This window comes from Dreissena polymorpha, chromosome 7 (genome assembly GCF_020536995.1).
Source record: "Dreissena polymorpha isolate Duluth1 chromosome 7, UMN_Dpol_1.0, whole genome shotgun sequence".
NCBI lineage: Eukaryota > Metazoa > Mollusca > Bivalvia > Myida > Dreissenidae > Dreissena > Dreissena polymorpha.
The window spans coordinates 28649314-28662867 of NC_068361.1; the positions used below are offsets into that span (position 1 = coordinate 28649314).

The 13554-nt window shown below is 35.8% G+C and overlaps 2 protein-coding genes across 9 annotated transcripts in view; one reads left to right on the top strand and one right to left on the bottom strand.

Annotated features, from left to right (window-relative positions):
• Positions 1-13554, bottom strand: part of LOC127836852 (probable serine/threonine-protein kinase tsuA) — a 404515-nt gene that overhangs the window by 348695 nt on the left and 42266 nt on the right. For 5 of the 8 annotated variants that reach the window (XM_052363481.1, XM_052363476.1, XM_052363478.1 and 2 more), the window contains one exon: positions 614-710. The exons of the other annotated variants lie outside the window; for them this stretch is intronic. In XM_052363481.1, coding sequence (XP_052219441.1) covers positions 614-710 — 97 coding nt within the window. The remainder of the gene's footprint in view (positions 1-613; positions 711-13554) is intronic. 8 annotated transcript variants of the gene reach the window in all.
• The window catches only part of LOC127836866 (angiopoietin-2-like), a 456318-nt gene that overhangs the window by 36867 nt on the left and 405897 nt on the right, over positions 1-13554 (top strand). The gene's annotated exons all lie outside the window — the stretch shown is intronic.

Consider the following 13554-nt stretch of genomic DNA (forward strand, 5'->3'; position numbering starts at 1 on the left):
CCAAGAAAGTCAGTCTTTGATGATCAAGTTTGTGAATGAACTTAAAGGGGCCTTTTCACGCTTTGGTAAATTGACAAAATTGAAAAAAAATTGTTTCAGATTTACAAATTTTCCTTGAAGTTATGATATTTTTGAGGAAACAGTAATACTGAACATTTACCATGCTCTAAAATATCCATTATGTGCATCTTTGGATGATTTAAAAACCTGAAAATTATAAAGCGTTGCAACGCGAAATGAATGAATAATTTGGAGAATTCTGTTGTTGTCGTTGTATTTTTTGAAACTACGAGAATTGCATATATAAGGTAAAAGTTACATTTGCCATATTATGAGAGCGGATGGTCTAGTAGATAGGGTGTTAGACTTTTCCTCCATGGCTCCAGGGGTCAGTGGTTCGAGCCCCGTTGAGGGTTACTTTTTTTTAATTCTTAAATTTTATTTATTTATTTTTTTTACTGGAGTTTTAAAACCCAATGTTAACATTTATCAATATAAAGCATTTAATGACAAACTTCATTACATGCCAAAAATAAAGAAGAACACGTAGTTTTTTCATTAAAAGTTTTCCGAATTGGGGCCAAAGTAGAGTTAAACATGAGAGATTGCTTACTTTATGTAGGTGACAATCCCTCGACAGAAGCAGCAGCAGCAGCACAACATACTTATGATTGCACTTCCAATGCATACGCCCCACCACACTCTCCGGTCTGAAAGAAAAAGAGGCAAGGACTTCACCATGAGTGTCCTCACACCTCAAAATGCCAGTTAGATATTTGGAGATGTCAAGTTAGAATAAATGGACTGTGCTCTATGAAAAGGGAGTTTAATGCATGTGCGTAATGTTTTGTCCCAGAATAGCCTCTGCAGTCTGCACAGGCTAATCAGGGAGGACACTTTCTGCTTTTATGTTATTTTTATTTTTAAAATAGTGACTCTTCTAAGCAAAAATCCAGTTTAGGCAGAAAGTGTTGTTCCGGATTAGCCTGTGCAGATAATCTTGAACGACATTTTATGCACATGCATTAAAACCCCTTTTCATAGAGCACAGCTCAAATAACCCACTGTCCCACTTGTCACAGCTCCAATAACACACTGTCCCACTTGTCACAGCTCCAATAACACACTGTTCCACCTGTCACAGCTCCAATAACACACTGTCCCACCTGTCACAGCTCCAATAACACACTGTCCCACTTGTCACAGCTCCAATAACACACTGTCCCACTTGTCACAGCTCCAATAACACACTGTCCCACCTGTCACAGCTCCAATAACACACTGTCCCACCTGTCACAGCTCCAATAACCTACTGTCCCATCTGTCACAGCTCCAATAACCTACTGTCCCACCTGTCAACTTAACATTTCTGATAAGCACAATAGTTTGTTTGTGGCGAGTAAAATGGAGATTGGGCCAGTATTATCCAGAACTTCATTGCTGTGCCTGCAATAGCCCCCTCATTCCACTTTGTCAGAGGGTAATAGCAGTAAAAGAAATGTAAAGAACTGGTTTTCCAACAATGCATGCGTGCTACCTATAATTTTTCCTCTCAATACCACATTTCAGAGGGGGTAATCACGTGATAGTTAAGATGGCAACTACCACGCCAAGGCAGTTATTTTTCGCTGTTTTATACCCTTTATTACTCGTGTTTAATTTTCAAATAATGCTCACTTTCCAGCCACATTAGTAAAAAGGTGATAAGCGTTTATTTTGTATTAAAGTTCACATTATAGCTCGACTTCACTCCCAGCAAATTTTCTTAGTGGAGAGTAATAAGATCATACGGCTAAGAAATTTTGCAGCATGTAGTGTCAAGATATAGAGCAAATATTAAAACTAAATAAATGCTAGTAACTTTCTTGCTGATATCAACCCATGCGAAAGACATCGGACCTCGGACATTTCCGATAAAACTTGCTGAGGTCCTGTATTATTCCCGACATTGTCGGACCTTGTGTCCAACCATAAATAAATTGTGTGTTTTGGCAAAACAATGAAAACGAAACTAGAATATGAAGAAATACCGATTTCAATGTTCAAAACCAAAATATGACCAGTATTGATGCTAATGTGTTTAAGATTTTTATAAACACAAACGTCCGCCATTTTATGCAAGCGCTGATGAAAAGTAAATTTTTGGATGGGATCATTCCCATTTAACATGTGTAAATCAAATGACGCAATGTGCGAGCATATTCATATTCACTGGTCATATTTGGTTATAACGACCAAACAATGAGCAACTTTAATTTAATTTATTATTCATAAATTTATGTATTTTGTCTATAGTTTCAATGTGTCAATAATATCTCGTTGTGTGCATTAATGCCGATGTATTTTTTTTATTTTGAAATACTACATGTACTGAGTTGCACGTCTATATATAGTTACAGCACATGGTCTGTTTTGACACTCACGCTTAAACCTTTCCATGCGTGAAACTCAACTCTGTCAGCAAAAATTTCACGCTTTTATTAAAACACAGGCTTTACATGGCATCATGTGTAGTGAATGGTGCAGATGCGTACAAATAGACTTAAATAATATTATCACGTGGCTGTAGAAAAAATGTGTTATTCAGTTCTAAAAATGGACATGTTGAAATATACTTCTATTTAAATTAAATTGTTACCGCATGCAATTTGTAACGGGTATTGTTTGTTTTCACAACTTACTCGCCATTAGTTATTAATTGCTAACCATTTGCATTTAATTTCTCATAAGGAACACTGATTGTTTAAGTTATTGTTTATGGTAAAAAGGTGCGATGATACCCGACACCGTCTTTTATATACTGTTTAATTATAATTGGATATTGCGTAAATTTTAAAACTGGGATTTTTTGTAAATCAATCTGCGATAAACGCTAACTTCAAGACTGACATCAATCAAAAATAATGATGCCAGTTGTTCTAAACCTGGGTATGACAGGTTTGAATTTATTTGTTTTCTTTAAGCTGGGTTCCCACTGCCGATCAGATCAACTCGATCAAGCCCAACTAAGCGGTCGGGTACTGTTCTGGTTCGGTCAGCATGAGTGGTCGGGGGGGGGGGGGGGGGGGGGGGGGGGGGTCGGGTAGGTCGGCATTGGTCGGGCTTCCTTCCCGATATTTTTTGACATGTAAAAAAATATCGAGTAGTGGTCGAGTAGGAAATGGGTCGAGAAGCGCTCGGGAAGTGGTTGTGTTTTAGTCCAGTAGAAGATCGAGTTGATCGTGAAGCAATAGTGTGGCGATCGGATTGACATCTTTTACACGATCTGTACCCGATTCGCTCGACCTCTACCCGAGTTATTTTAGATCGGAACACAATCCATTCGATTTAATGTACAGATTTACTAGACTGCTACCCGATGGCTACTCAACCGTACACGATCACTTCCCGATTGCTAATCGACCATACACGAGATCTGCACCCGATTCACTCGACCTCTACCCGAGTTATTTTAGATCGCTTTGTACGACTGTAGTACGATCATCACGATCTGGTCGTGTAAAGATCTGGTGGCGATCGAGCTGAGGTCCATTTAGACAAGCTGAGATCGTATAGGGCTCGAGTATAGGTCGAGATGATCGAGCAGAAATCGGAAAGATGGTTGAGTAGATGTCGTCAATGATTCGTGTGGGGGTCGTGTGTTATCGACAAGAGGTCGAGAAGAAGTCTTGTAAACCCTTTTCAGTCGAGCTTGGTTGGGTTTGGTCTGGAAATTTCGGTGATCGGGATGATCGAGTTGATTGGATTGGCAGTGGGAACCCACCTTTACACTCATGATTGCGTTAAACATTAATTATACAGGTTTTCATTCGCAATTATTTAACAGAATCACGACAAATATCAAATACAATACAGAAAATACATAGTTGTTTCATTGATCTATAAACATTCAATGGATTGAATATAACGGATTTAAAATTAGAGTTTTATATTATTATTAAATCTTGTTCCCAGAATATGCTTGACGACATGTCTGCCATTTTGCTTTTGCAATGGATTATGGGATAAGTGTAAAAGTTAACAAGTGGATAAATTTACCCAACATGGATAGTTATCCAGCCTGGGTAAATATTTCCAACAACGCATTTATCCAGCCTAGTTAGTAACCCAGCTTGGATAACTCAAACCGGCGGTTAGCGCTAACCAAGGGGATAAAATAACCTAGTGCATTAACAACTGGGTCTAGAATAATGCCCTTATGATACGCATTCTCGTTACCGATTGGACGTTTTGGCGACTGAAAAGTTACCATAGAAGTTTTTGTGGTGCATCTGTGTCAGCATACATGGCGGTGTAATGTGACTATTACTCGATATTAGACAACGTTATGAGTGCGGAATATCGGAGGTCCGAGTGTGTTCCGCCAATTGTTAAAAATACGTAATACAGTCGATTTTTGGCGTAATTTACTGCCGGAAATGCTGACTAAACGGGCATACATTTAATTGTTATTTAATTGTATTTCGAGTTGTTAAACATTGTGAACGTCATAACGATAAAAAACTATACAATGTATTTTTATTGTTTAATTAAAGCAGAATAAAGACTCTAAAGTCCGATAAAATGCGGCGAGGTTCGGTACATTTTAAAAGTTATCGGACCTCATGTCCGGTAAGATTTTTTTGTCTTTCGCATGGGTTGCTGATATTGCTGGAAAGTAAGCGGTATTTAAAAAATTAATACAAGTAATAAAGTGTATAAAACGAGGACAATACCTGCCTCTGCATGGACATCGCCATATTGACGATCACCTGATTACCCCTTCTGACATTTTACATTCAAGATAATTATATCCTGGACAAAGTTTGAGTAGGAACAAGGGCAATAACTGTGACATTATGAAAGAGCTCTGCTTGTCATGAAATACTAATATAATAAGTTAAAATATGATACCTCTTGTAATTTCTAAGATATGATCAAAACGCAATTTAAGTATAAAACAAATGCAGGGCAATAAAAAAACGGAGGCAAAAGTAATGGCTCTTGTGAAATTCAAATTTCCTAAATGAGATATACCAATATTTTCAGTTTCAAGTTAATATCTCTGTTAGTTTTTCATGTTATACTGCAGACAAAATATAAGACTAAAAATTATCAAGGGACATTATTTAAAAAAAAATATGGGAACAAAAGTGGCAGTTCTTTTGCGTTATATTTTTCTTCAATAAGATCTACGTACCTATTAACTCATTCCATACTACAGCCTTATCTCTTGGCAACCCCTATCAGTAATAGCCTTATCTATATGATGTACCATTTGGGTCAAAAGTCAACAAGACCTACTAGGTAAAAAGAGAAATGTACGTACAATACGTATGTCGACGTACATGATTTTGTACTTCGACTTACAATTTTTACTGACCTTTGAGTGTTAGCCAATCAGAAGACCCCTTACATCTGTTGCTTTGATCCGCATGTTAAGCATTCACTGCGTTATTTTCAGACTATTTATACGATTTTTATTTCAAAATTTTATTCCATATTACGGTATTTGGCCTATGCTTTCTAAACAATCATGTTACCACAATAAAACAGCGGAAGTCTACACTGTGTATTAGCAACCTGCTGTGGTGATCCCTATCCCTTTGAGCGTCAAGTTATGACATAAAGATCAGACATCTGCCGGCTTTCTAATAAAGTGTATAATATTTATTACTTAAACCGATTTTAGAATAAATACCGTCAGGTAGATTATGATTTTTAATTCTTTGTGGGTTTTTTTGTGTTTTTTTCAATTTTGATTTTTTTATTTATTTTGTCCACAATTAAAAAAAGAGATTTTAAACATTTATTAATAATAAAAGGAAAAGCGGCTCAAGAGACGAGTGTTTTGATTGACTGTTCAGACAATTTGTACGTCGACATACAAAAATGTACGTCAAAGTACAAATTATACTTCGACATACAAATATATACGTCGAAGTGTATTTCATATTTGTACGTCGAAGTACATTTTTTGAACGTCGACGTACATATTGTATGTTGACGTAAATTTCTCTTTTTACCTAGTAGGTCTTGTTGAATTTCGACCCAAATGGTACGCCATATATCTACTCCTAGATAATCAGTACCCTCATCAGCTCTAAATGCCTGACAGATTATCTGTTAATTGTTACTTTTAGTGGTGTGAAAAAGGATATGGTGTTTTTAGGTATTGTTACTTTGTTGACTGATTATGTGGCTGATGTTTTATCATTATATTTTCAATTTAAAAATGAATATAGTAATATTATCAAATTCTCGAAATCTTGTATAACTTTCAAATAATAAAACATTGAATTATTTCCAAATAATGTATCCAATACCATTATTATTTATGTATACTATTTTTACAAATAGAAACTGTTTTAATGAATAATCTTAAAATATTGTTTTAAAATAGAACAAAATTAATTATTTAATGACATAAAAACAATATTAAGATATTGTTAATAATAAAAGCAAACATCAATGGATAATAAAAAGCATTGTTATGTTTCAATTGCAAGTATTTATATGGAAACAAAATCTGAGAACATCTTAATATGCTTATATTCGAACTTTATGAAAATTAAATAGAATACAAATAACTATCCTTAAAAAAACATGCGTTACCAATACTCAATTTATTAATTTTTATATTATTTTCACATTTTTTGACCAGAAATGGTTAATCAAAATCAATTTCCAAATTAAAAAAGTATTTGTTACAAGAATTTTCTTAGTTTGGAAAACTTACTGCAAATAAATAGCTGTTTCTTTAAAAGCCAATTTGAACAAACGTATTTTTAAGTCATTAGGCATTCAGAGCTACATCTCAGTTGTCGTATATTTACGACTCTAGGAACTCACTGTAGATTATTTTGATGCATATACGACACTAGGAACTCCACTGTAGATTATTTGTACGCATATATACGACACTAGGAACTCCACTGTAGATTATTTGGACGCATATATACGATACTAGGAACTCCACTGTAGATTATTTGGACGCATATATACGACACTAGGAACTCCACTGTAGATTATTTGGACGCATATATACGACACTAGGAACTCCACTGTAGATTATTTGGACGCATATATACGATACTAGGAACTCCACTGTAGATTATTTGGACGCATATATACGACACTAGGAACTCCACTGTAGATTATTTGGACGCATATATATGACGCTAGGAACTCCATTGTAGATTATTTGGAGGCATATATACGACACTAGGAACTCCACTGTAGATTATTTGGACGCATATATACGACACTAGGAACTCCACTGTAGATTATTTGGACGCATATATACGACACTAGGAACTCCACTGTAGATTTTTTGGATGCATATATACGATGCTAGGAACTCCACTGTAGATTATTTGGACGCATATATACGACACTAGGAACTCCACTGTAGATTATTTGGATGCATATATACGATGCTAGGAACTCCACTGTAGATTATTTGGACGCATATTTACAACGCTAGGAACTCCACTGTAGAATATTTGGACGCATATATATATATATATATATAAATATATATATATATATATATATATACGACACTAGGAACTCCACTGTAGATTATTTGGACGCATATAAACGACACTAGGAACTCCACTGTAGATTATTTGGACGCATATATGCGACGCTAGGAACTCCACTGTAGATTATTTGGACGCATATATGCAACGCTAGGAACTCCACTGTAGATTATTTGGACGCATATATACGACACTAGCAGGGGTGGCGAAATCAAATGTCCGAGTTGCCCGAGTCGTACATTTGCTTGTCTGGGCAACTGATTTTTTTCAATTAAGTTGTCCGTGGACAACAAGTTTTTTTAAAAGTCGGGTCCAGGTATACAAAAAAATACATTGTATTAAAGCCGTAATTAAGTTTTACAAAACCGGATGTTGACATGCGATTATATTGCCAGTGCTATTTGCGGAGCAATCAAGCTAAAATACGGGCACTCTCCTACGCAGTGATCTCCCTTATTCTATAAGAGACCGGAGCATGCCACATTTTAAACATTTGGCCCGTCTGTTAGACAGTGTACAGACTGGTTTCTTTATTTTTACAATCAGACGGAAATAAAAAGTATCAAAGTAAGATAATCAAAACACGGTCTACCTTGTTATTTAAGACGACTTTAATGGTAAAAATGGAATATTTAATTTTTTTAAATCTTCAACAACGGAGCAGAAACCCAAAGCTTTGAGCAGTCCACCTCCAAAAAAATTAGGAAAGATTATGATAAAAAATATGATCTAAGTAAACGCACCAGAACTTTTCAAGAAACTTGGCTCACAGATTTTCAATGGTTACCAGTTGATGATAATCAAATTGCTACCAGTAGCGGCGCAGAGCCTCAGTCTGATGAGGTCGACATATTGGACTAGTTTAATTTGTTAAGATTACGATGTACTTATGTTCAACACATGTTTTAATAACACTAGCATTGCAAGATCTAAAGTTTTAGAAAGTCTTTTTATTGTTTATAATATACTGCTATAATGAATGTACTATTGAAATACAACTATAAACAAAACTAGCAAATCATACTCATTTTGGTATATTCCACATTGTTTTACATTAATCAATAAATGCGTTAATAATTTATATAAACATTAACGGACGGACAAGTGTAGTTCAGCAACGGACAAGTTAAATTTCCTAAATGGTTGTCCGTGGACAAGTATAGTTTTTTGAGATTTCGCCACCCCTGACTAGGAACTCCACTGTAGATTATTTGGATGCATATATACAACACTAGGAACTCCACTGTAGATTATTTGGACGCATATATACGACGCTAGGAACTCCACCGTAGATTATTTGGATGCATATATACGACACTAGGAACTCCACTGTAGATTATTTGGACGCATATATACGACACTAGGAACTCCACTGTAGATTATTTGGATGCATATATATATATATACAACACTAGGAACTCCACTGTAGATTATTTGGATGTATATATATATATATATACGACACTAGGAACTCCACTGTAGATTATTTGGATGCATATATATAAATACGACACTAGGAACTCCACTGTAGATTATTTGGATGTATATATATATATACGACACTAGGAACTCCACTGTAGATTATTTGGATGCATATACAGTCGAAACTGACCTAACGGCCACCTGAATTTACCGGTCACCTGCAGACAACGGTCAGTCTGGAATCCCCCGACGAAAAACACTCTATATTACACTTGAATTCAACGGCCACCTGTCAATAACGGCCAACGGCCACTACATTCCACTCCGAAATCCATGTTTGACCTGAAATCAACGGTCACGCGTTAGTCGTCTCGAGTCGTCTTGAGTCGCGAAAATTAAAAACAAAGCACATCATGTGTCCCTCTATTTTGCGGTCAAAGCGTCTGATAGCGGTAATTGTCTTTGATATTATAAAAGCGGCCCGCTGCGAGTAAACAAACAATAAGGTGTTGAGAAGGTTTCTTTTCCGGGGATAATTGTGGGGGTATCTTCAAAAGCAAATATGCAACTCATTTTGCTACCAGTTGTTTATTAAAAATATATTTTATATTCGTTATTTTACATGACTAACCCACTCCTCTAAGCCGAAATAATCCGTAAAACAAAATTGTGTCTTTGTGTCGTATGAACGAATCTGCACTAAATCTAAATTTAGGTTCACATCGTACATGCATGATCAGTTGGTTAACGAAAAGACGGTTGATATTCAAATGCATTTTTATAAACTGTTAGATGCCCATAATATCACTTTAAACAGGTGACATTAACAATAACAATGTGTATTAATAGCAATTATCGTCTGCATGCATAACGCATTAGCGCGTGACAAAGTCAATTGATCTGTATCGCTGATTAAGTGTTAAAAACAACATTAAGCTGGCGAGTGTTTTGATAAGAAGGCGATCAGAGGATTAGTGATCAGCTTTAATGGCAAAACATGGAATGATTTGCAACATTTATAACAAGCTTTAGGCATTTATGAAAGACTATTTGTTCATGTAAAAAAAGCTGAAATTGAAAACGTTTTTTTTTAATTTTCATGACTCCATTATGAAATTCCAAGTGAATTGTTTTGTTTGTTGCGAGCGATAATGGTTGTGTGTGTTTTTAAGTTTGTTTGCGTGATAAGTTATCTTCTTTTTGGTGCATGATGTGCTTTGTTTTTTTGGATAAAGAATGAATGGAGTGAATTGTCTTGTTTGTTGCGAGTGATAATGGTTGTGTGTGTTTTTAAGTTTTTTGCGTGATAAGTCATCTTCTTTTTTGTGCATGATGTGCTATGTTTTTTTGGATGAAGAATGAGTGAATGTTTGTGTTTTATATGAGGTTGTTGAATAAAAATGCTTTTGTGTGATGTTTGCGTACGAATAAATTTTAACAAACTTTTTGCGTCTTTTTAGAACGGTACAATTACACCGTACTATCGGTTTATGACAGCGAATCCGCTTTTTAGACTTGTACGGACGTGACGTCAACGGCACGTGACAAGCTTCATTTACTAAATGAGCGAAATGCATGAGTGAATTATTTACTCGAGGGTTGAAAACAACATTGCTTTAATTAAACAATATAAAATTAAATCAATATATAAGATATTATTCTGTATAAGTCAATATACACACGTAAGTTAATTCTTATTATGCTTAGTTAACGGCAATGAGCCTTTGTTTAACACTGTATGCAAACGACTGGGTGAGATAACGACGTAGCAATACTAACAACTGACAAACCATCTTAAAATTGTGATCCGAATTCAACGGTCACTTTGATCATTTCCCTTGAATGACCGCTGAATTCAGGTTTGACTGTATATATATACGACACTAGGAACTCCACTGTAGATTATTTGGATGTATATATATATATACGACACTAGGAACTCCACTGTAGATTATTTGGATGCATATATATATATACGACACTAAGAACTCCACTGTAGATTATTTGGATGTATATATATATATACGACACTAGGAACTCCACTGTAGATTATTTGGACGCATATATACGACGCTAGGAACTCCACTGTAGATTATTTGGATGTATATATACGACACTAGGAACTCCACTGTAGATTATTTGGACGCATATATATATATATGACGCTAGGAACTCAACTGTAGATTATTTGGACGCATATATACGACACTAGGAACTCCACTGTAGATTATTTGGACGCATATAAACGACACCAGGAACTCCACTGTTGATTATTTGGATGCATATATACAACACTAGGAACTCCACTGTAAATTATTTGGACGCATATATACGACACTAGGAACTCCACTGTAGATTATTTGGACGCATATATACGACACTAGGAACTCCACTGTAGATTATTTGGACGCATATATACGACGCTAGGAACTCCACTGTAGATTATTTGGATGCATATATACGACACTAGGAACTTCACTGTAGATTATTTGGACGCATATATACGACACTAGGAACTCCACTGTAGATTATTTGGACGCATATATACAATGCTAGGAACTCCACTGTAGATTATTTGGATGCATATATACGACACTAGGAACTCCACTGTAGATTATTTGGACGCATATATACGACACTAGGAATTCCACTGTAGATTATTTGGACGCATATATACGACACTAGGAACTCCACTGTAGATTATTTGGACGCATATATACGATACTAGGAACTCCACTGTAGATTATTCGGACGCATATATACGACACTAGGAACTCCACTGTAGATTATTTGGATGCATATATATATATATATATATATATATATACGACACTAGGAACTCCACTGTAGATTATTTGGATGCATATATACGACACTAGGAACTCCACTGTAGATTATTTGGACGCATATATACGATACTAGGAACTCCACTGTAGATTATTTGAACACATATATACGACACTAGGAACTCCATTGTAGATTATTTGGATGCATATATACGATGCTAGGAACTCCACTGTAGATTATTTGGAGGCATATATACAATGTTAGGAACTCCACTGTAGATTATTTGGACGCATATATACGACACTAGGAACTCCACTGTAGATTATTTGGACGCATATATACGACACTAGGAACTCCACTGTAGATTATTTGGATGCATATATACGACACTAGGAACTCCACTGTAGATTATTTGGACGCATATATACGACGCTAGGAACTCCACTGTAGATTATTTGGACGCATATATACGACACTAGGAACTCCACTGTATATTATTTGGATGCATATTTACAACACTAGGAACTCCACTGTAGATTATTTGGATGCATATATAGGACACTAGGAACTCCACTGTAGATTATTTGGACGCATATATACAACGCTAGGAACTCCACTGTAGATTATTTGGAAGCATATATATACGACACTAGGAACTCCACTGTAGATTATTTGGATGCATATATACGACACTAGGAACTCCACTGTAGATTATTTGGATGCATATATACGACGCTAGGAACTCCACTGTAGATTATTTGGACGCATATATATGACGCTAGGAACTCCACTGTAGATTATTTGGATGCATATATACGACGCTAGGAACTGCACTGTAGATTATTTGGTTGCATATACGACGCTAGGAACTCCACTTTGGATTATTTGGACGCATATATATGACGCTAGGAACTCCACTGTAGATTATTTTGACGCATATATACGACGCTAGGAACTGCACTGTAGATTATTTGGTTGCATATACGACACTAGGAACTCCACTTTAGATTATTTGGACGCATATATATGACGCTAGGAACTCCACTGTAGATTATTTGGACGCATATATACGACGCTAGGAACTCCACTGTAGATTATTTGGACGCATATATACGACACTAGGAACTCCACTGTAGATTATTTGGAGGCATATATACGATGCTAGGAACTCCACTGTAGATTATTTGGACGCATATATAGGACACTAGGAACTCCACTGTAGATTATTTGGACGCATATATATACAACACTAGGAACTCCACTGTAGATTATTTGGATGCATATATACAATGCTAGGAACTCCACTGTAGATTATTTGGAGGCATATATACGACGCTAGGAACTCCACTGTAGATTATTTGGACGCATAAATATGACGCTAGGAACTCCACTGTAGATTATTTGGATGCATATATACGACGCTAGGAACTCCACTGTAGATTATTTGGTTGCATATATACGACACTAGGAACTCCACTTTAGATTATTTGGACGCATATATATGACGCTAGGAACTCCACTGTAGATTATTTTGACGCATATATACGACGCTAGGAACTCCACTGTAGATTATTTGGACGCATAAATATATATATATATATACAGGGATCATATTTTCCCGCAACATCAATCGGTCTGGATTAAATGGGGAAAGTGTCCGAAAATTTATATCCGAAATCATGACAAATTACGTCAACATATATACCATTGATTTTGCCATTCATGAAGGTGGTATAATAAATGTACAAGTTTAATTGCCTTTGGCATTTTTTTTAAACGGAACATACGAGTTTTCTCAATTGGTTTTATGATTTTTTTTTCT